The sequence below is a fragment of the Pezoporus wallicus genome, unplaced genomic scaffold (genome assembly GCF_028554395.1).
Source record: "Pezoporus wallicus isolate ANWC-B61680 ecotype Strahan unplaced genomic scaffold, APGP_CSIRO_Pwel_v1 contig_7820, whole genome shotgun sequence".
NCBI lineage: Eukaryota > Metazoa > Chordata > Aves > Psittaciformes > Psittacidae > Pezoporus > Pezoporus wallicus.
In genome coordinates, this window is record NW_026641900.1 from 914,906 (window position 1) to 938,160 (window position 23,255).

The window sequence follows — 23,255 nt, forward strand, 5'->3', positions numbered from 1 at the left end:
TAAGTAGGGAGATAGGTACAGACATGCCTAACGCTTCTAGAGAAGCCAGTTCCTGATACCACTGGTGTGTAACCTGAGGTGCTGTTCTGCTCCTTGGAATGTGCTTGAAGCCAAATGCCAGGCAGTCATGATGTAAATTACAGTGTTTGCCACACATTCGGTTATATCAACATAGAAGAGGTTGTGACTAGTGAAATATTCTGCTGAGTAGCCATTGGACTTACCCAGTGCTTACCCACTAACTGTTCTCAATTACCCATCACACAGCTAAAATTACAGGCCTGAAGGTTCAGTCCTTGGATGCCTCAAGTGTATACTGTGTTTTGATATTGAGGTTCTCTAAAAAGGTAGCATACCCAAAGAGGAAAACATAGAGTGGATCTGGGATATTTTCTAAGTACTCTCTCAATTACAGATCAAGAAAAGCAGAAGGAGTCCTTTTTTTCTTAGAAAGAACATATCAAATGCTACAGCTTGCAGGTACCTTGAAGTGATGGCAGGTAAATTTAGAGGAAACTCAGATTTCTGCTCGTGGCAGGGAGTTGAAACTAGATGATCTTAACATCCTTTCCAACCCTAACTATTCTATGATTCTGGAAGTAAAAAAGTAAGGGCAATGAGAAACACAGCTTGAATAGATATAAAATCCAATTAAAAAAAAATGCCAGTCTGCTTCTAATCAGTAGGTCATGTTCAGAGAGGTCACAGAATGATGGGCTTGGCTGTATAATCTGTACGGACTATGAATTACTTCTACCCTCTGCAGCTTTCCACAGCTGCTCACCTCGGTATGTGCTCTCTTCCAAACTACTAAGAAGTTTCTTAGAGAATAGTTTTGGGTTACAACTAATGTGAAAGAACCATTATGCTCTCTCTGCTGAGCTGAATTTCAAGTGAGGAAAAGGAAGGCCCCAATTATAACTCAAAGCTAATTTCTCCTAAGCATCTGTAAAGTCTTTGAAGATCTTCAGATACTTTGAAACTACCACAGAAGCACAGTGTATCTACACATTTTAAGTATTAAATATGGCTAAACTATATTCATTGAGGATCCTGAGATTTGAGTAAGCAGCATTTTGAACAAATACTATTTTATTTTATGCAGCTACATGGTAAGTTCAGAACTCCTGGAACCTGAAACAGCTCTTTGTACCCAAATTATTTTAATTAAAATTCTATCAGTTACACAGAATTACATTAGGAGTAATTAAATTTATTGTCAATGGTGTGACTCATGAGGGTCTAAAAATGACCCTAAATGCCTTTTTTGACCAAAAAGATCCAGGTGATTTGGGCTTTTTTCCTTGGTGGGCCATAAGAAATACTGTGCCACAGGGCTCTTGTCACAGAGTGTCCTGGGTTCAGCAGTAGCAGTCATTTTTCTCCTTCTTGGTAGCTGGTGCAGTGCTGTGTTTTGACTTTCTGCCTGGGAACAGAGCTGATAACAATGATGTTTTGGTTTGGCCAAGGACTTTGTGAGCCTCATGCTCTGCCAGGGAGGAGGGGAGGCTGGGAGGAAGCAGAGACAGGACACCTGACCCAAACTGACCAAAGAGGTATTCCATACCACAGCACATCATGCCCAGGAGGTAACTGAGAGTTACCTGGAAGGGCTAGGACTACAGGGTTGGAGGAGGTATTGGTGGGTGCTTGGTCTGGTGGGGTGGGGCTGGTGCTGAGGTGTTGTATTTTCTTCCCCTATTATTTCCTTTATTATTATTATTATTGGTGGCAGCAGTAGTGATTTGTGTTATACCTTAGTTACTAAACTGTTCTTATCTCAACCTGTGGGAGTTGCATTCTTTTCGATTCTCCTCTCTGTCCCTTCAGGAGTAGGGGGGAGGGAAAGAAATGGGGGGCAGTGAGTGAACAAGTTGCCTGACCACATGCCTAAACCAGGACACAGAGTCATGCTGGATTGATCAGCCACCTCCACATGCAGATTGCATTCTGATTTGTTACTGGTAGTAGTTTAGCAGTAAAAACACAAAAGTGCACAGAGCATAAGAAGTGGATACATTTTAAACTGTGGATACCTGTAGGCACATTTCACTTACTCCAATACATCTTCAGTTGCTCTCTACTCCACCCACTACGGATGTTCGAAGGAAGTCAAACCAATAGCAGGTAATCAGTGTGAATCACTACTCACTTCCAGACGCTGCCATGCCAGGAGAAAGTCTCACCTGCCACTAGGTACTCAGCATCTTCCCTGCAGAGGGTCACAACATAATGAGGCACACTAACAGCTGTCCTCATTAGTGCTTATCAGCTTGTCATTCAAAAAGTTTTCAGGTCTAAATACCCTTGAAAATAGAGAGCATGGAGGTTAAACCTTACCGTTTCAGAAAAGCTGAAATTTCAACATAAATATGAAATCAGTTACCAGATTTTCAGAGAAGTTCCTCTATGGAGGAGATAAACTGAAAATCTGGCCATTAGTGACATACCTCATGGACTGTGAGTAGCTGGAAACAAGATGGCAAATGCGTTGGGTAACAAATTATCAAAACTCATGTGAAATAAACCATAGTCTATATATATTATAGAATCACAGAATCCCAGACTGGTTTGGACTGAAGGGACCTTAAAGCTCACCCAGTTCCAACACCCTGCCATGGGCAGGGACACCTTCCACTAGAGCAGGTTGCTCCAAGCCCCATCCAACCTGGCCTTGAACACTGCCAGGGATGAGGCAGCCACAGCTTCTCTGGGCACCCTGTGCCAGCACCTCAGCACCCTCACAGGGAAGAACTTCTGCCTAAGAGCTCATCTCAGTCTCCCCTCTGGCAGGTTAAAGCCATTCCCCTTTGTCATGTCTCTACATGCCCTTGTCAAAAGCCCCTCTCCAGACTTCTTGTAGCGCCTTTAGGCACTGGAAGGCTGACCCTTCTCCAGGCTGAACAAGCCCAGCTCTCTCAGCCTGTCTCCATAGCAGAGGTGCTTCAGCCCTTGGAGCATCTCCATGGCCTTCTCTGGACTCGCATGCACAATCTCAGAAACTGCACAGAGAGGAGCAGTTTCTGCAACAAGGATGTTGTCTAAAATGTATTCAAAACAATCAAACCATTACTGGTAGTTCATCTGTTACAAAGCATCTTCAGTGAATCAAAGGGGAGGGCGGAAGCATTATGCATTTATTTGAAGACTGAAAACCTTCTCAAAAAGGTCTGTAAAGCAAATGGTCACAACCTGGTAACTGATTTATCCCACCTAGGTTTTATCAGGCCAATCTGTGCTCTGTCTGTGAGAATGCTTATGGCTCTATAATTAAAAATAATAAGGTTTTGTTCCAACATTCTTTTAAACAAAGCAGCCTTAATAGAGTCGGTTTGTAAATTAGGTGTAGACTATGACAGAACCCTTTTATGCAAACCCCAGTCTAGCCCACACCCCCACATCCACCCACCCCCTGCCAAAAGCATTTTGCCTACAAAATGCTTTCTGGAAGTTCTATGTTTTGGGAAGAGAGGAGGAAAGCGTTCCTCTGCAAACAACTTAACACAAAATAAATTAAGCCAGCTTTCCTGAAATGCAAGTTTATCTGTTCTACCAGAGGTAAAACCTCCTGCATTTTGCAATGAGCACACCACAAACCCACTTTACCTGTCTTGACTTAAAGGATTATTTGCAGAGGGGGATTGGAAAAGAGGCAAGTCAGGTCAGTCACTCCTCTGTGTACCAGCACGGCAGCTGCCAGTGGCCACTGCCTGAGCAGACTGGAAACAGGACACCTTGTTATTTTTCCCTTCATTCATATTCATTTGTGAATTCCCCAGGAACTGCCCACAGTGCATAAGTGTTACCAAGTACTGTTCACTGGTTCTTATTACTGTATCACAGAATCCCAGACTGGTTTGGATTGGAAGGGAGCTTAAAGCTCACGCAGCTCCAACTCCTGCCATGGTCAGGAACACCTTCCACTAAATCAAGCTGCTGCAAGCCCTGTCCAACCCGGCCTTGAACACTGCCAGGGATGGCGCAGCCACAACTTCTCTGGGCACCCTGTGCCAGCACCTCAGCACCCTCACAGGGAAGAACTTCTGCCTAAGAGCTCATCTCAATCTCCCCTCTGTCAGGTTAAAGCCATTCCCCTTGTCCTGTCCCTACAGGCCCTTGTCCAAAGCCCCTCTCCAGGTTTATTGTAGCCCCTTTAGGCATTGGAGCTGCTCTAATCTCTTCCATTAAGGAGCCTTCTCTTCTCCAGGCTGAACAAGCCCAGCTCTGTCAGCCTGGCTCCAGAGCAGAGCTGCTCCAGCCCTCGCAGCATCTCCATGGCCTCTTCTCGACTTGCTCCAACAGCTCCATGTCCCTCTTGTGTTGTTGCCTCAGAGCTGTATCAGGACTGCAGAAGGGGGTCTCCCCAGAGTGCAGCAGAGTGGGAGAATCCTCTCCCTTGACCTGCTGCTCATGCTCTGGGGATGCAGCCCAGGACACAGGGAGTTCTGGGCTGCAAGCACACGTTGCATGTAGGCAGTCCTGCACCAGGTGCTTATGAGGGGTCCAAGTGCAAGAAGATCACTGTAATCTCTTCTAGTCAGTAAGTATTTAGTGACTCTTGCATGAATTTTTATTCAGATATTGCATCTTGAGAGAAAATAAATTGTATTCAGACATCAAGTCTTAACACTTCACTTCTACTAGAAATTCCTACATTCTTGTGGAAGCAGATTCTCACAGATCCATACAATATTAACTACACCTCTTTACTTGTTTTTAACAGAGAATAGTCCATCTGTGGAGCAAGTGGAGGGTGGTATCCCAGTAACTTCTTGCAGGCATCTGATCTGTGTACTAAAAGACAGTTTTAGACCCAGGTTTACAAAATTGTGTGCTTTCATATCACACAACCAGCTTTAGGTGTTTGCACAGTGCTGGTGAGATCATACTGAGTGCTGGGCACATTCTCATCCCATTTCTGGTTTGCTGGGCTGTTTTGCAGCACAGGTCACAGCCTTTGATGCCTACCTTCTCCACCAGCTATTACAGCCAAGTTTATCTGTCTGTCCTTATGCTTAGGGCCCAGAACAAACATCCCATGCAATCTGTGTGGGCTAAAAAAAAACTCCATAAACATAAAGCCAAGAATTAAAGTCTTTGCAACTGAAAGAGTTACAGTCATGCTAAGACTTATAGTCCAATTAGCTGATTATTGCAGCTTATTCAATAACATTATAATTCAAACTACTAAAACAAACCTAGCACTGTCTATGGCTTTCTCTGGTATCACGCTCACCCTCCCACTGGGCTCAAAAGATCTTCCTTAGAAGAAGAAAGGCTTGGTTATAGTAAGCTGTCAGTATTCCAACTACTTTGCCATGATTACAATGCTAATACTTATGAGTTTTTCTTCCTTTTTGCCAGGAGGAGAATGATACTGTGCATTTCTTCCTCCTTACTTTAGGTCACTTTTATATAGAATCACAGAATCATAGAATAGTTAGGGCTGGAAAGAACCTGAAGATCATCTAGTTCCAACCTTCCTGCCATAGGCAGGGATACCTTGCACTAAACCATGTTACCCAAGGCTGTAAGGAAGGAGGGGCTGGCAGCTGCTCTTTCTTTGCTGGCTCACAGTCCCGTTATTTCTCAGTTTACTGCATGTTTTAGGTTTTACTTGTGATACTGACTTGTTCTCTGTTCTCTTTATTAACCCACAAAATCAACTGACTCAGCTTCTAAAGCTACATTTCTTTAGTCACCTCTTTATGGTTTGTGCCTATAGCTCTGAGGCCTCCATTACTGTGCCTGAATTTTCAATTCTACCACTGCTGTCTTGTATTTTGGGAGGCCCCAAATGCCCTGTTATTTTTCCCCACAGCCTACAATCTAAGTATTGTATCTGCATTCCAGATAATTTAACTCATGTTTCGTTAACACAGCCTACCCACCGGTACCCAGCATCTATTTGTTTGGACAATACCACTGGTACATTGTTAAAATTACATTATAACTGGGCAGAACTCCTCTCATTTCTCAGGTTGTTTAAACAGGACCAAAAGCAGCACACAAGATTGGCAGGAGAAAGCTCTATTAGAGGATGATAAATTGATTGTTTTTACACACTCCATGAGTGACATAAGCCATGTACAAATCTGCCTAGATACAGACTGCATCAGGAAAGAGAGGAGATTAACTTTCAAGCAGTGAGGGAGTGTTCCTGGATGTCATTCACAGCAAAAGTAAAGTAGCAGAATAAAGGTATGAAGGCTCCTGTCCCACCATTGGGAAACATTATTTGTGTGTGTTTGGCATGAGTTTCAACAGTCCCATACCAGAATTCTTTTCTCGCTCCTGTCAGAGACACTCCTGAGTCAACTTGTATAACTAACTCTTGCTTCATTGCTGTACCACTGTTACTCTGGTCCTTCTGTATCACCCTCTCAACAGGGTCAGGGGAAGAAGAAGCTCTAGAACTGCAAGTTTCCATTCATTTCTTTGCAGTTACCTAGAAAGAAACTGATGGTAACTTGACATTTGGGAAGTATTTGAAGCCTAAAGAGCTGCAAACTTTGGCTAGTTTTGAAAAACCTGTGATTAAGTGGGAACAGCTGCTTTGCATGGAACTAACAGAGCAGCTATTTTAACAGAAGTCATCTCCCTGTTTAACAGAGGTGGGAAGCAGAACCAAGAATCTCTGTGTTCAACTTTTTAGATTGTATTTTTCATCACTTTATTTCTGGAGCCTTCTTAGGCAACTCAACCAGTGTTCCACTGGAAAGTTGGCAGCTCAGAGGGGACATACCAAAGGCAGATACTGGCCCTAAAGATGGATTTGCCTATTTTATTTGATACGCTGGGCATTATTTAAATGAGAACTGTTTTATCAGTCACTGTATTCTGGAGAAGAAATTCTGGAAAGGAATCTGCTTTTGCAAGGAAAAAGTTCTTGCAAACTGATCACTGATACAACAATATAGCCAAAGCTCAGAAGGAGGAATTTCCTGCAACTATGAAAACACAAACCCTGGCTACCAGGCAAAGAATCTAGCCTTGATCCCTGCTAAGTCAGTAGCAAAACTCCTGCCAACCCTGATGACAGTAAGACTATAACCATTGGGAGTTAAGCAGCAGTATATATATAGATTTAATAGATGAGGAACATCCAATCTGGAATAATTATCTTCCCTTTAATATGGGGTTCAAATTGCAGCAATCCTGACTCAACCTCTCATCTGTCAAAAACAGATTAAATAGAGACTTACCCGTTTCACTGCATCTGGCTGTCTCTTATGAAACCAAAGTCCTGCCCATTCAGCTTGGGCACAAGCAATCCCACAAAGGATGGTACGTTTTGTAAGAACTTGGGAGACTCTCCAAGAGTTGTCAGCCAAATTCTCCCTTCCCCACTGTTGTTGCATAATGCACCATAATGCAAATGCATTTGAGGGCTCCTGCTACTCACACAGTTCCCAAATGTATTCAATCCTTAGTCAGGCAAAGCCCCCTGAAGGCTACATGAAGCTTTGCCTCTGTAATTTTTTGAGGCCTTCTATTTGAGGCCTTCTATTAACAGAAGAGAAACCATGTCAGTGTATACCCAGAGATACAATACTCTATCAGTAGCGTACTACACTAATATGCCCCCATCAACTACAGCCTCATTCTTCCAAAAGTGTCAGTGGCACAATGCAAAATGGCCAGGACTGCATACAGTTACTTGTGTTTATTTATAAAGACTGGAAGGAAAAGGGCAAAAACTTGTGAAAAATGTAAGTTACTCAGTGATTTCATTTCTCTAAAATCTTAAGGGAGTTAAAATTATGAAGAAAGATCAAAGACAGCTTATTTTCACTGTGTGGTGGCCTGAAGAGACAGTAAGCATTACACTTTGGAAGGAATAGGTGACATTGCCACTACAAGCTCTAAGTGATCAGTAAGGCAGTATTTCCACAGAAGGATGGAGGGAGTTCATCCATGTAATCAACAACCAGAGGCTTGGAGGACAGAATTTACAAGAAGGAAGATAATCATTCCTCTCTTAAGTACTGGATTATCAGTCATTGGGATCACAGAATCACAGAATCAACCAGGTTGGAAAAGACCTTTAAGATCATCCAGTCCAACTGTTGCCCAGCATTGCTAAGGCCACCACTAACCTATGGCACTGAGAGCCTCATCTACACAGTGTGTGAACACTTCCAGGGACGGTGACTCCAGCACTGCCCTGTGCAGCCTGTTCCAATGCCTGAGCACCCTTTGGGGAAGGAATTGTTCCTCATCTCCATCTAAACCTCCCCTGGTGCAGCTTGAGGCCATTTCCTCTTGTCCCGTCACTAGTTTCTTGGGAGCAGAGAGCAGCCCCCTCCTGGCTCCATCCTTCTGTCAGGCAGTTGCTGAGAGCAGTAAGGTCCCCCCTGAGCCTTCTCTTCTCCAGACAAACACCCCACAGGCCCCTCAGCCCTTCCCCATCACACTTGTGTTCCACACCCTGCACCAGCTCCATTGCCCTTCTCTGGTCCCCCTCCAGCACCTCAATGTCTCTGTGAGGGGCCCAGCACTGCGCAGAGGATTTGAAGTGCAGCCTCACCTGTGCTGAGTATTTCAGTGCTTAAAATGAGATGCAGCCTTACAAAGGAGCTTCAGACTACAGCTGCACTTCAAATAACCTTTCTCAGCTGCTGTCCAACCCTAATTTCTAAAGACATTTCCTTGCTTAGCTGTAGAGTTTTCCTGCAGGTGGACATTTCTGAATACCTTAGGTAGTACCCCAGTCTTTACAGAAACAAGCAACTCAACGCTTAGCTCACTCCTATGCTTGGCTAGGATTCAAAACCTTGATGTTCTTCTTCCCAATTTCGCTAAAAGGCTTGCCCCTGTAGACATTTACAGTCTTGAACACTGACAGGGACTGTACGAATTGCAGCTGTGGCTGTTGTGTTCTTTCAGACATTTGCTCCCTCATTCCCTTTACATGATGATGTGTGGCAGTAAACACCACAGTGAAGGTTCAGGTGTGTAGGAACAGTTTTCACTTTTCACACAAAATCAGTGACCTAAGCAGGAGCCAGAGCCCAGTTTATAATGAACTCTCAAGTTTTAAAATGAGATTAATCTGAGAAGGCGGAAATAGGAACACGATACTGTCAGGTGGTGCAATATTGCTAATGGAGGGAGAACTGGGTTCTGGCCCCTGCTTAGAACATTGATTTTGTATCTTACAGAAAGAAGTACAGTTTTCAGTGTTGGGATGGGCACCCTTCTTAGTGTACTCACAACCAAGTTCAAACACACTTGTCCTTCCGACCCCATGAATATCAAATGCTTTTCTCTGCTGCTCCCAAAGAGTGGAACATGAACGGTTGGTGGCTCCCACTAATGTAGCCATTAACATGATGGTTGGGGTACTTTTTCCTAGTGCCACCATCACTGAATACCAAGACCAAGGAGGGAACCGAATCCAAGTCTCTCATTTCCTAATTGTTAAGCTAGCATACAAAAGAAATTGCAGCACTTCCACTTAAACTAAACTTTAAATTTCTCTGTAAGAAAGCATGTCAGCATCTCTCTTCACAACCAAGGTTCTCAAGTGGCTCAAAGTGCTACTGCTGTTCCAAGGTAGCCTGTGCTGAGGTCAGAAATGTTCCAGAAATTAGAGTCATGGATGTCTCCTATCAGCTAGCTTCAGGCAGTGGTAGGCTGGCCATGCTGGATTTAGACTGTGCTCTGCTCAGCCTGCTGCAGCTTCTGGATCCCATTAGGAGGTACTTAGCTTCCCATGGAGCCTAACATCAGTTCTGGATTCCTCTCCTGTGCGTAATATCTGACACATAATCAGAAACAGACCCTGGCTCAAAGCTCTAGCCAGCCAAAAATGGAGAGAAACAGATTGGCTGATGTTCTGCCAGGGCCACGCTCTCACAGGAATACTGATGCCCATGGGATGACACAGATGTAAATTAAAGTGGGTCCAGCATTAGGGCTTGTAGCTGAAACATTCAGTTGTTTATAACAAAGTTGTAATGGATATTATGAAACATACGGGCCTTTTAGATACTTTGTGTTGTGACAGCAGTTAATGCTTCTGCTTAGATGCTTTGATAAAGCTGGAATTACAGCACTGTAACAGCCAGCTGTTATGGTAAGACAACATTTCCCCCAAAATGAACTTCTTGAAATGCCTGAAGCACTATATTCAAATAAAGGGAAAAACCAATATAACTTCAAATAAATATCCTGCTAAGTACAAGGAACCAGATCCTCAGCTAATATAAACCCTTTAAACAGAACAAATTTAAGCAACAGATAAGCAACAGATACTGAGAATTTTTGCTCCAGAATAACTAGAACTGAAAATAACAGCTACTTTTTTTCTACTCCCTCCTTCTTCCCAATTCATTTTGTTTTGATCTTCCCTAAGGACTGACTCAAAACCAATTGTGTTCTTGGGTAAGTGTGCAACAGACATGGGAATCCAGGGCTTTTCTCAGCAAAGGTCAAAAGAGACACTTTGGGGCTACCTGTAGTTTATAATCTCCCTCTATTAAAAACTGGAGTGTAGGAAAAGCCAGACCTCACAGCTAGGTACTTCTGAGCAGGGTAATAGAGTGATAAAGATAACTTCTAAAAGACAGACGAGGAAATGCGTTTGTGAATTATTTGTATCAAACCAAAGAAAGAACACATGTAAACCACTGCGCCTGAGCAGATTTATGTACCTATTTAATTTTACCGTCTGTGTGCAACATTAAGTTGCCGCCACAAAGAGTATTACACAAATGCCCTGATGTGCTCAGAAATTAAGGCCTGGACATACAAGACACCAGGATGCAAAGAACACAGCCAAGCTCTCACTGACTTAAGGGTAAGAAGAGGATAATATATCATGGTCTGTCCTTCTGCCTCCACTTGCAACCCCACACTTCTGTTGAAACTGCATTTAGTTCCTGAATTTGTGTCAATTATTTTCTCAAGGCTGAAAACATTGAATCTGAGGTTAAACCAGGCCCTTACCTGCTCCAAACTGGCAGAAGTCTTCTCAATCCAGCCAAACTAGGACATTAAGGGTGTACAAAAGGAAGACTGATAGGGTTTCTAGAGAACTCCTGTCTCTTTTGCTATTGCACACATCCCTCCCACAAAATATTGTTCATAAACTAGAAAATAACCACCTCAGAATTCATTAGGTTTTCTGTTACTGTCCAGAAACACTCTGGAAAGCCGTTTCATAGTCTGACTACTCTGCTGGTTTGAAAACATGAAGTAAAAAGGCACTTGAAAATAGCAAAATAACACTGGAATGAAAAGAGGGACAAAAATCTCCATTATATCACTTGAGTTTGCTTCCAAAATAAAGTCTCTATTTAGTAGGCATCAGCCCAGCTGATGCATAACTTTTAGCAACTATTGCCATTTCTCTAAATAGAGTGAAAAATTGACACTGTGTCTCATCTAAGTCCTTTCAGACATTCTAAATGTAACTGTGACACCTAAAAACATATCTCTTGCCTCACTGATTGCTTGAAGATACATGACCATGTAAAGGACTGATGGCATTTGACGTATTCCCACACACCTGCAGTGTCATGGCAGCAAATCTCTTGGCCTCCAGCAAACATGAAAATCATCAGCTTAATGTGCACCATAGTGGATTTCCTCAAATCACATCACCTTGCATTCGCCTCATACTCTGTGTAGACACACTGGTATTTAACTCAGATTAGCAAATAAACTGATTTTGCCTCTCAGCCTTTAGAAAAGAGGTCTTGAGTTTTGCACCTTGGGTCAACTGCTGTGTCCTGCCATGGCAAGAGATGGTAGCAGCTCAGTCTCTTCTTCTCAGATTAGTCCCAAAGAAAGGCTATTAGTAAAACTGCTGAAGGGCCCACTGCAAAGCAAAACACGTGAGCTAACTACAGACCCATAGGATGAATCACGGAATCAACCACAGACTGGTATGTGTTGGAAGGGAACTTAAAGCTCATCCGGCTCCAACCCCCTGCCATGGGCAGGGACACCTTCCACTAGTGCAGTTTGCTCCAAGCCCCGTCCAACCTGGCCTTGAACACTGCCAGGGATGGGGCAGCCACAGCTTCTCTGGGAGCCCTGTGCCAGCACCTCAGCACCCTCACAGGGAAAAACTTCTGCCTAAGAGCTCATCTCAATCTTTCCTCTTTCAGTTTAAATGAATGAAAAATGTTTTCTCACAACTTACACGACATCTCATGACATCTTCACCAGAAGGATATGCTGGAATCAATTTATGAAGACCAGAAGTTTGTTTTCTTTTGAGAATTGCATCTCCAAGATTATGTCACTTTGCTGCTGAGAGTTGTTTCATGCATAATGGCTGCTGCTTTTTTTCCAGGGAAGAAAGCCTACAAAATTTGGAGCATTAAATAAAAATCATCAATATTATATATTAGCGGCATGATATGCAATGAAGAGTTAGACTATTTTGTTTAAACCTTAAAATAAGCACCATATCTTTACAAAAGACTGTGACAGAAATAACTGTCCAGAAAGACTGGACAAAAATAGTTTCCTGGGATGTGAAGTTACAATGGCAGCCACTTAACTGAAAGCAAGTGAGAAACACTTTCACCCCAAGTAAGTGAGGTTTTACCAAGTAGAAGCTAAAACAACATTAAAGTAATGCTTGTTTAATAATATTACATGGTTTAATAAACCGTAAGATTGCTATTTCCTTTGTAAAAGATGGGCTTTCTCATGGCTGTGTCTTACTCCAGAAGCAGAGGGTGCTGTGATACCAGTTACCAAGGAACAGCACCCTTTGCTGAGACAAGGAGGCACAAAAGTACATACAAAATGTAATCAGTTCTAAGTAATGTTAAGTTTGATGGCTTTGTAATGGAAAATAACTGCGGTGCTTGGAGGTAGTTGACATAGTTTCAGACCCTCAGGGCCTCAGTACAAAAGGCGTGAGAAAAGCAGAAGGACAGGACCTGGGACGGGGAGTATCCCGGACTAGCAGATGCCCAGGATGAGAGCAGTTAAACTAACTGGTAAGTAGAAGGCCAGGATGATTGCTATGTCTGTAATGTCAATTAAGCTTGTTCGGAAAAGTAAACGACCCTTAAAGACCACCACATTTTGTATGCATGCCGGAAACCTTTTGGAAAATGATGTAACATGCTCACTAACCACATAAGGATGACCTGTAGACCAATTCGGGGACACACGTTAGAAGGAGCTATCCCCCGTGTCTCCCGGCGCCGCAATAAAGAATACCTGCTTGTCAACTTGAAACTGTTGGCAAGTTTGTTCCTGGAGTTTTCTCCGAATCATTGCCACTTCTGAAGCAGCAAGGAGATCACAGTCAAAATCACCTCCAATTCCTCCACTTCTAAGATCCATTTTGTATGTTTCACTCAGCTCTCAAGCAATCTCATGTGCCCTTGAACTTCAGTGTGAGGCTGAAGGCGCAATTCAGACTTCACCTTCCCAACACCGACCTGCCTCCATTCCTCATCCTGCAGCCCAAGCAGCATGGCTGAGGCAGGGAACTGCGAAACTACGGTATAGATCGGGCTGTTCAGGAGTGCTTTTGGGCTGAAGAGGGAATTGCCCTTTGCTTGTCAGGCAGCTCCAGCATAGCCTTGGCCAGAGCTCGCCGGACCTGCGCTAGCTCCTTGTCCCACAGCCAGCCCATTCCTCCACGGGCAGCAACCCATTCGCTAAGAGACAGGAAAGACAACAAACCTGTCTGCATGTGTTCTGGGGGCTGCAGGCATGTCCCTGACCTTCTCCTCCTTCCGCCCACGCCTATTTTGGCCCCTGCTGGCCTGTGACCACCACTATGGGCGCCCTCCTTGCATACCCAGCTGCCCTCCTCATGCCCAGACACCCACCAACTGCATCCCCACCGCCCCGAGGCCTCGGTGAGTGACACGGCACCCTCAGCCTCAGCCTCTGCCTCTCCACTTGCCCTGGTGTCTGCTGCCCGGCCTTTGGGATACCCGTCTCAACCCGTGTGTGAATGGTTGTGGCACTGAGGTGGGGTTTATGTTATTATCACTTATTTATTTTTAAATATCGGTGTTTCGAAAGCGCAACACTCCATATGTTAGTTCTACTGGCCGGGAAAGGTGCCGGCGGGGAGCCACGCTGCTGCCGCCGCCTCACGATGGGCTAAACATGGCGACCTTCCCCACCAGAGCCGTGCACGCCTGCAGATCCGAAGGCGGCCGTGGCACCGGAGGCAGTCGGCGCTTGGGCGGTCGCGCCCCGCCCGGGAGGGGAAGTGAAACCTAAATGCGCAGCGGGGAGGGGCGGGCGCGTCGCCGCGGCCTCGGCGGCTGCCGGGGCTCTGGCCACAGCTGCGATGTCCCACACGGCGCCACAGGGCCCGGAGGAGGAGCAGCGAGGGGGGGCGCAGCAGCAGGAAGCGGCGAAGGGCAGTCGGGCGCGGCTCGAGAGCCGGTCGCAGCCCCCGGCGCGCAGCGGGAAGAGCCAGGAGCGGCAGGAGAGGAAACGGAAGAGGCTGGAGGCGCAGGAGCTCCAGAAGATCCAGCACCTCGAGTCCTTGTAAGGAGCGGCGGAGGGAGGCTCCCCGCCCCTTTGCGGATCGTTCCCAGTGCACGGCTTGGGGGGGGCGGGTGTGTTAGGGTTTCGCTTGCCGCCTGGCGCCGCGGGAGGCAGGGCCCGTTCCTTTCCCTCAGCGGCTGCTTCAGCCCCGTAACTGTGTAAAACCGTGGCTCGTTTTTATCCATGAGCAGACCGTGCCTCTGGGAGCAGGGCCACTGGCAGGGCTGCTCGGTGACTCTATAACCACTTCTTGTGGAGGGAAAATGAGTTTCTTCCACGTTCCTGGGAGTCTTGGAGTTGCAGCATAGAAGCAGAGGTTGTGCAGCAGCTTCCCACTAGAGTGGGTTAAAAAAGAAATTAAGATACAAAGGTTTGAGATCTGCCGAATGACTCCATCAGTAATCCGCAGTTCTGTGAAAGGTTTATGGTATTTCTTTGAAAGGGGTTTAATGGAATAAGATCAGGAGGTTCACAAGAATATGATTTTTTTTTTTTCCTTTCCAAATGGAAGTAAAAATCTGTACTGAAATGCACTAAGCAGCACTAAAAAGTTAGACCATTTCATAGTGCCTCGGCGTTTGACTCCCAACACAGGTGCTTTCTCAGATGCTGTGCTCTGAGTAGTGCCTGCTTGCTGTTTGGATTTAAATACATTTTGTATCTGCTGTTAACTCTAAAGTGCTGCAGGAAAGATGATATTTGGGTCAGTATGGTTCTGTCTTTAGGTTTAATACACAGAGAGATTAAATCAGTATGTGTTAGGTTTGGCTGGCAGGGTTGGATGTAAGGAACACTGATGTTTTCAGATGGCTGTGTCTGTGATTCAGCAGTGCTGGAGTGGATCAGTGAGATCCGAGGGGGTGGAGGGTGGGGGTGCTACAGAAAAAGAGGAGATAATTGTGCGTTTATGAAAGCTGAGGGTGAACTGGATGTACCACACATCACTGTAAAACAGTGCAATGAAAGCAGGTCTCCCACATGAGAATGAACCTGAAGGATGTTTGCGAGAAGCGTGTGTGGCGATATGAAAAACACTGTGTCTCAGTCTGCTTGCATCTTGGTACCTGTTGAGAGAATGAAATGCAAGGGAAAATGTGAGGTGAAAGGAAAGTTTTAGCTCTGTACCACCAAAGTACTGTATGTTCTCAACGTGTTTGTGCTAAGCTGCAGAGTAACAATGTTCCTATTGCTTTTCAGCTATGAGAAACCTCCCCCTGGGCTCATTAAGGTTGGTAAATACATTGCAGTAAATGTGTAGCATGACAAGGGATTTTCATAAAACCTGTCCTTTAAGTGTTTAAGTGACTGTTACCTGTATACTAGGTGCTTCCAGGGTAAAACTCAAAACTCTCCTCAGTTACAACCTGAACCGTGACTTAGTGAATCCAGAGTGAAATGCCCAGATAGGATGAGACCAGTTCTTTCATCACCTCTTAGCGCACACGCTTCGTGCAGTATTTAATAGAGAGGCTAAAGGGGAGTCATTTATGGTAAAGCAGACTTTCAGTTTGGGTGACATCTTTTCAGGATGCTTCGCGGTTATTAATGCTCGAATATTTGTGTAAAAATACTTTTCCTTTCACAGTTATAACTTCTTTTGCCAAATTTGTATACCTAAGCCATCATTTAGTGCTTTTAACCTAAAGAAATAATCTGTGATGTAAAGGCTGCTTTTAATTATTATGTCTTCTTAGAAGAAAGAGGGAAAAGAAGCCTCTGTTTGTCTGTTAAGTTTTCGTTTACATTACTTATTTAAATAAATTACTAAAATAAACAGGAAGGAATGGAATTAATATGGCAATAAAGTTCAGACTGGAAAATTCAAGGGTGAGGGACAAAAGCAAATTACTTAATGCTGTTAAAAGCATTTAAAAACCCTTACCTGTTACAAGAAAAAACAAATGTTACAGGGAAAATAGCTTCCACAGTAAGTGAAAGCCTGAACATTTGAGGTATTAATTTTTACCAAGTTAAAAAAGTTATTTTGTTATTTTTTTTTTCATAGGAGAATGAAACAAAACCAGAGGACTGCATACCTGATGTGCCAGGCAATGAAGGTGCCCGAGAATTCCTGGCACATGCCCCAACAAAAGGGCTTTGGATGCCTTTGGGAAAAGAAGTCAAAGTCATGCAGTGTAAGGCTGAAAATATTCCAGATGTCACTGGACCTTCATGAGCCATCCACTTACACTGGGGGAGGGCAGATCTGCTGGACAGATGACGAGGTCCAGGTAGATTGGCCAGCAGGTCGAGGGAGAGGATTCTCCCCTTCTGTTGTGCTCTGGTGAGACCCCCATGCAGTCCTGATCCAGCTCTGGGGCAGGAACACAAGAGGGACGTAGAGCTGTTGGAGGAAGTCCAGAGGAGGCCATGGAGATGCTGCTGTTGGAGCAGGTCAGCTCTGGAGCCAGGCTGAGAGAGCTGAGCTGGTTCAGCCTGGAGAAGAGAAGGCTCCTTAAGAGGAGACCTCAGAGCAGCTCCAGTCCCTAAAGGGGCTGACAAGAAGTGTGGAGAGGGTATTTTACAAGGGCAAGTAGTGACAGGACAAAAGTGGAAATTGAGATAAGCTCTTAGGCAGAAGTTCTTCCCTGTGAGGGTGGCGAGGCGCTGGCACAGGGTGCCCAGAGAAGCTGTGGCTGCCCCGTCCCTGGCAGTGTTAAAGCCCAGGCTGGGCAGGGCTTGGAGCAACCTGCTCTAGTGGAAGGTGTCCCTGCCCATGGCAGGGTGTTGGAACTGGGTGAGCTTTAATTTCCCTTCCAACTGAAATCATTCTATGAATCTATGACCTCGTGCTGATATAAAAGTATCTTGAAGGATGCAGTAGCCTTGCCTAGCCTTTCATAAAAGCCATGCTTTTATGGACATCATACTGTTTGTTCCAATACATGGGAAATAATTTGCATAAATACGGTTTTGATGTTTTTTTTTCTGATCTGGCTCAGAGATGCAATTCACTGCTGCTCTTTGATTTTTAAAGGTTGGAGGTGTAAGCGTTACGGACACAGAACAGGAGATAAAGAATGCCCGTTCTTCATTAAAGGCAACCAGAAATTGGAACAATTTAGAGTAGTGAGTACAAATGCTGTAGTATTACTGCTTGTACTTTTTAACACTGACAATGCATAATCTTGCAAGTGAAGAGAAGCCTGTTAGATGATGCTTTATTAAGGACTTTTCCCCTGTCTCTAGTATAATACAGATGCCGAAAATCTCCTAATAAAGAAAAAGCTACAGATGTGGTTGGATGTTTGACTGCTTTGCAGAAAATCTACTCTTCAAAAGGAAAATTAGTAATTTTTACATTTACATTGAAAACCTTCAAGAAGCTGTTTCAACCATTATACTCAGTGTTTGTGATTAAAATGCCAACATAACAAAACATGTCTAGTCAAGCTTGAGCTGCCCACATTGCAGCTGCTTCAAGCCTTCTGCTGTCGCTGTGAACAACCACATCATGAAGCCTGTTGTCTAGGTCTGTAATCCAGTTGTCTACAGGTTTGATCTCTTGCTACATGAGGCTGCATCTCAGTTCTGCAGATTCTTTCTGCTTGACCTCTTTAACTTTTCCTGTGGCTCTGCACTCTTAACTTGTATTTCAAACTCTCGTGACCTTGTCTTATGCCCTCATTTCTATCCTTAAAAACGTAGTCTGGACTCATTCTCTCCTGATTCTGAGCTCATACTGATTGTATGCTACTGAAAAGAGTAGTTTTAGCTCTCTCCCATAACAAGATTGCCTCTATTCTTCACTGTTCCTCATTCTTTTTTCTCTGTTGCTTCAAACTCTTGCTGTATGTCCAAGGCCCTTCATGGTGCATTCCTAACATCTTTCATTTGTTACTGATGTTTTAATTCCCACCTCTGGTCAACATCAGATCCCTCATCTCTGTTGAACTTGTTTGCTTAATCTTCCAACAGAAATTATCACCCCATCTTTTTGCTGAATTCTTGCATGGCATGAACTCACCTTAAATATCTGCAGTGTTTATTTGCTACCTTCCTTCACCACAAGCTTTGCTGCAATGCTGTTCCACTGCAAAAGAACTGAGTTAAGAACCAATAATGGTAGTGCAGAGCAAGCAAGGACGACTCCAACTTCATTATTTGTTTGTCTTATAGTCCTTGCTCCTGTAATCATTCTTGTGTGTTTATATTCAGAATATGCTATAAGGGTACATACAGCTCAGTATTTTGAATTTCTCTGTCTGGCTATCCCTGTAGTACATGAAAGGTGTTCTCTTAGCTAACTGCTTGAAGAGGCAGAGAGGCATTATATCTAAGAAGGGTCCCCTTCATTGAAGTAATAAAAACAAAACCAGTTCAGTTTAAGTGTGGTAAGCCTGAGAGTATACTTGGGAATTAAGAGCTTGCTAACTGTATTTCATCTTTTGATAAAAGCTTCTGGATCTGGGTTGCTTTGGTTTATTTGTTTTTAGGAAATATAACAGTCAGTAAGAAATACTTTGCTTTACCAACACTGGATTTTCTGTTTTCCACTTTAAAGGCACATGAAGATCCAATGTATAATATAATAAAGGAAAATAAACGGCAAGAAAGAGAAAAGAGGTAAGTGTGGCTCCGTAGTAAACTGTATTTTCAATTTGGTTTTCATTTTGATCACAGTACTAATATAGGGGAAATCTTGATACAAGCTTACCCTTACATTTTGTTTAATGGCAGTTTCTTTATGTTGGTAGACACGAATGCATTTCAGCTTTCTTAAGAATCACACAATAATACTTCCTGCCTTTTTAATTCTGTCATCTTCCACACTTTTCCCCAAAACAGAGTTTATAGAGTAGTCATTCATTTATGCCATAATAATCAGGTACTTGCATTTAGTTTACCTGTAGGCCTAAAAAAGGCTTCAGTACCATCATCTATGTGTCATCAGGACAATGAACATCATAATATCAGCATTCCAACATGCATTTGCATTGCAGAACTTCTTAGGATGGTCTGGTGATAGCTGTAGCCTTATTATTTTGCACACATAAATATTGGCCAATATCGTGCTCTGCCTTTGACATCCTGTGGGATGGGAAGTCCCAGAGAACAGAGCATCTGCATGTGTCTAAAGGGGTTGCTTTTATCAGTCTGCAAATACTGTAACAGGAGTGTAATTTGGAAGAAGCAGAAGTGTTCCCCTGCCCTTTGCATGTAGCTCTCATTTCTCAGGCTAGGAAGGAAACAGATGAAAGCTAGAATAAAGATTTACAGGTAAAAAAGAGCTAGAAAGGATTCTCATTCCAGTTTTTAAACTCAGGATACAGGAGCTGAAGCAGCTCTTGGAGGACTCTACCTCAGAAGATAACAGCGATAAGGATGATGAAGACAGCAGCAGCTCCACTTCCTCCGAAGGCAGAGATAAACATAAGAAAAAAAAGAGAAAGAAGGAAAAGAAAAAGAAAGAAAAGAAGAAGAAGAAAAAGAGAAAGCGTAAGTCATCTAAATCTAATGAGAAGTCCGAATCCGATTAGCAGCAGTCACCTGCTGCATGCTCCTTGACCTCTTCTGATGGAGTGAAAGGAAAAATCCAAAGGATGAGGAAGAAACCACCAGAAAAGGCTTTATTAAACTGGGAATGTATTTAGGTGATACGTATGACATCCTACGCTGGTTGCCCATTCCTGCCCCTTTGCAGCCAGAAGAGAACTGCATTAAAAAACTCTCCATCAAACATATCTTTATTGTAAAACTTGTGCTAAGGGTCATCTGCCTTGGTCAGATTTGGCTCTGAATTGCCACATGTGATTGTGGCAGGAAACAGCAACTTCCAAGGTATTGCCAACAAACCTGCAGCAGGAGCCGGCTGTCCATTGAAGTGTCTTTTCTCTGTAGTTATTGTATTACATACAGAGCACTGGGAGTTCAGTTACAGTGCTCGTAAGCAGCAGCTTGTACTGTATTGTACTGCATACAGCCTATATGAAGTTCAGTGTATTTGTCCTAGTACTGGCAGCTGGGAAATAAAGAGCACTGCTGAAGGAAAGGAAACTTAATCAAGGGGATCTACTTAAAATTGCTGTGTTAATAAAACTTAAGTGTTTTATTGTGTGTAATAAAATTTCAACATCATCACCATTAATACACATAGTTCTACTACAACACCTCAAGCATTTCTCCAGCCTCTAGGATTGGGAGCTGAGTGTAAAGAGGGAGTAGGTTTAGCTATTTAAAAAGGGGGTTTCATGTTCAAGATGAAAAGGATTCATTTCTGTATATACTTTAGTATTGGTTGTTTTGGTACATCTGAGGTTTTTTTACTCGGGGAAATAAATTCCACCTTATTTTTTGTTTACTACAATTATTTTATGAATCATTCCACAAGAATATAAACGTGTGAGGCTTTCAAAATGGTTTTCAAGATAGACATGGTAACCACAGAACAGCAGTAAAGAACACATAAGCAGGAAGAAGGAAAAGTTCTGTCTACTCAGTTGACCTTGTGGACTTACTATGCTTTTATTCTAACTAATCTTGTAGGCTCAGTTAGATAGCTAGAGTAAGCTGAACTGCATTAGAGTAAGCGGCTCTTTTGAAACATCAAGATGCAGTGGTACAAAGCTATGATTTCAGGATGAAGATGAGATACATAGTGGCAGTCTGCAGAAGGAGAAACAGATTTGCCTTGACAGGAGTAGGAAGGGCTTACATGGAATTCAGTTTCTGTGCTTATGTTTACATTGAAAGAAAAAGAAAGGCATGATAAAGCCCTGATGTTAGTAAGGTGAACGTTAACACTGACATTAGGAACCACACATTAAATCTCATGGAAGATGACTTTTTTCTCCCGAGACTTTTGGAAAAGATGACAGGGGAAAATATACATTAAAATGCGTTTTCTCCCTCCTACATGTTTTAAGAGTCATTTAGTAAAAATGACTCCCCATTCCTTGCTGGTCATTCACAATATGTTCTGGAGAAAAGCAAGGTAGTCAAAAGCTACCTACACAAGGATTCTTATTCCCATAGCTTGAATGCAGAGTTGTGTTTTATCTTCCAGTATTATACAGCATATCTCCCTGTGATGAGATATGCTGGTGGCTCCTGATAGTTCCCTGTATCAGCAACATCAGCAGTAAATTCAGAGCTCCTGGCTCTTTCACCAGAAAGAAATTTAACAGCTGAAATGATGATCCTTGTCGGAGTTCAGCAGAAATACTGACATCTTATTTCTATGGCCATGAAATAACTTGGGGGTTATAAGTCTTGTCTGAGATGGCAGCGAGTCAGGGGAATGTGAAGATTTTTTTTTTTTTTTAAGCCATGTATGTGTTTTCTCTTAGCATGTGGGGGGGAAGGAGAGATGCCATTGACTCTGGTCTTCCAGAGTTTGATTTTCATGGGGAGACCTGCAATTAATTTTTTTCCAACATAAGGCAGAAGACAGGACATTGTAAAAGGGAAAGCTTTATGCCATCCGGGTGCTACCAAATTGACACTTGGAACATAGAGTTAAAACGTGGCAAGCCAGCATAAGCCACTGGCTCCACTTCAGTGACTGCAGCACACCCGCTTTGTGACAGAGGTTTTAGTCAGCTACAAATAAGGAGTCAAATTCTGAGCCGCAGACAGTCAGTCTGCTCAAACCAATCCCCCAGCCTCTACCGCTTGTTACTGGTGTGCCAAACAGCAAATAGATTCTTCAGCTGCTCTTCAGAGGTGCTGCAGGAAGCATGCGAAAGCTTCAAGGGCAGAGCTGTACTTGCCCCAGTTGCAAGGTCAATGCTGCCAGCACAGAAAAGTCCAGCCTCACTGAAAACAAAAGTGTGCCACGTATGTGCACCTGTAAAGTTAAATCTCAGAAATCCCTGTGGCTGATTACCTGCCCGAATAAAAGCAGCCTGGACTTCCAACTCACAGTCTCATAAAACACAGTCTGTACTTCACAACTTGCCTAAAAGCATGGCTATTTTACCCACCGGAATATTAAATATAGCTGTAAACCAGTTGACTTAAGATGCAGTCCACAAATCATGCTGCTGAGTGGAAAAAAAAGCCAAGTAGAAGATTTAGTTTTGAGGTCATACAACTAGTACTGTCAGAGTAGAATACACCACATATAAAACGATCCAAGAAGTATTTTTGGAGCACTTGCACATTTATGCCTACTACTTAAAGCATTGGTATGGATACATAGGATGGGTATGCTACAAGACTGAGGAATTATTTTAAAATAGCATTTGTTTTCAGACAAAGAGCTGTCTAAACACTCCTACTGCTACTCCCTCACATCTTCGTGGGAGCTGGCATCACCAGAGCCTAAATTGTTTCTTTTGTGTGGGTAGGAAATACATTGACTACTGCAAGACCTATGAAAGGATCATTAGGATGATCTTGGGAGTACCTGTGAAGTATTAGCTATTAACAGAGTGCCATCTAACTGTGATAGTCATGAATATTCCTTTAACTGTGTCTTGCTGCTTACCTGATAAGTCTGTCAGCAGAACTGGCTTAGTATTCAATGCCAAGGCTATGCTCAAGTTCAGGGGAAAAGAAGTCAGTCTTACCTAAGAACAATCTTCAAGAGATTCTACCACTGATCCTCCCCGTCAGAATAACGTCTTTCCTCCTCTAAAAGCAGGACATTCCTGTATTAGATGTTCAAGAGCAGCAGTCCTATATTTTCCAAACTATTAAAAAGCTCCATGCTGGAAGTAATTCCCTCCCTCATTTTATTCTTTGAGATTCTGATGTAACACAGGCTTTATGCATCACAAAAGCCAAATCAAAATCTATACTCCTTATTTTCTTGAAGTGCTTAG

At 43.4% G+C, this 23,255-nt stretch overlaps 2 protein-coding genes across 2 annotated transcripts in view; one reads left to right on the forward strand and one right to left on the reverse strand.

Moving 5' to 3' along the window:
• FKBP9 (FKBP prolyl isomerase 9) overlaps nt 1-12,272 on the reverse strand; it is a 30,007-nt gene extending 17,735 nt beyond the window's left edge. The window contains exon 1 of the mRNA XM_057425774.1: nt 12,155-12,272. The gene's annotated coding sequence lies outside the window, so the exon portion shown is untranslated. The remainder of the gene's footprint in view (nt 1-12,154) is intronic.
• A 1,927-nt stretch (nt 12,273-14,199) lies between these two features.
• RP9 (RP9 pre-mRNA splicing factor) lies at nt 14,200-21,054 on the forward strand. Its single transcript, XM_057425794.1, has 6 exons — nt 14,200-14,487; nt 15,685-15,715; nt 16,493-16,622; nt 17,465-17,556; nt 18,992-19,053; nt 19,754-21,054. The coding sequence occupies exons 1-6, from the start codon at nt 14,285-14,287 to the stop codon at nt 19,965-19,967; spliced, it is 732 nt and encodes a 243-aa protein (XP_057281777.1). The 5' UTR covers nt 14,200-14,284; the 3' UTR covers nt 19,968-21,054.
• The last annotated feature ends 2,201 nt before the right edge of the window (nt 21,055-23,255 follow it).

Bases quoted from the DNA above. Each gene is read 5' to 3' on its own strand.
- RP9 (XM_057425794.1), top strand. From the start codon at position 14,285: ATGTCCCACACGGCGCCACAGGGCCCGGAGGAGGAGCAGCGAGGGGGG. The intron at 14,488-15,684 runs GTAAGGAGCGGC...ATTGCTTTTCAG, and splicing joins ATCCAGCACCTCGAGTCCTT to CTATGAGAAACCTCCCCCTG. The intron at 17,557-18,991 runs GTGAGTACAAAT...TCCACTTTAAAG, and splicing joins AATTGGAACAATTTAGAGTA to GCACATGAAGATCCAATGTA.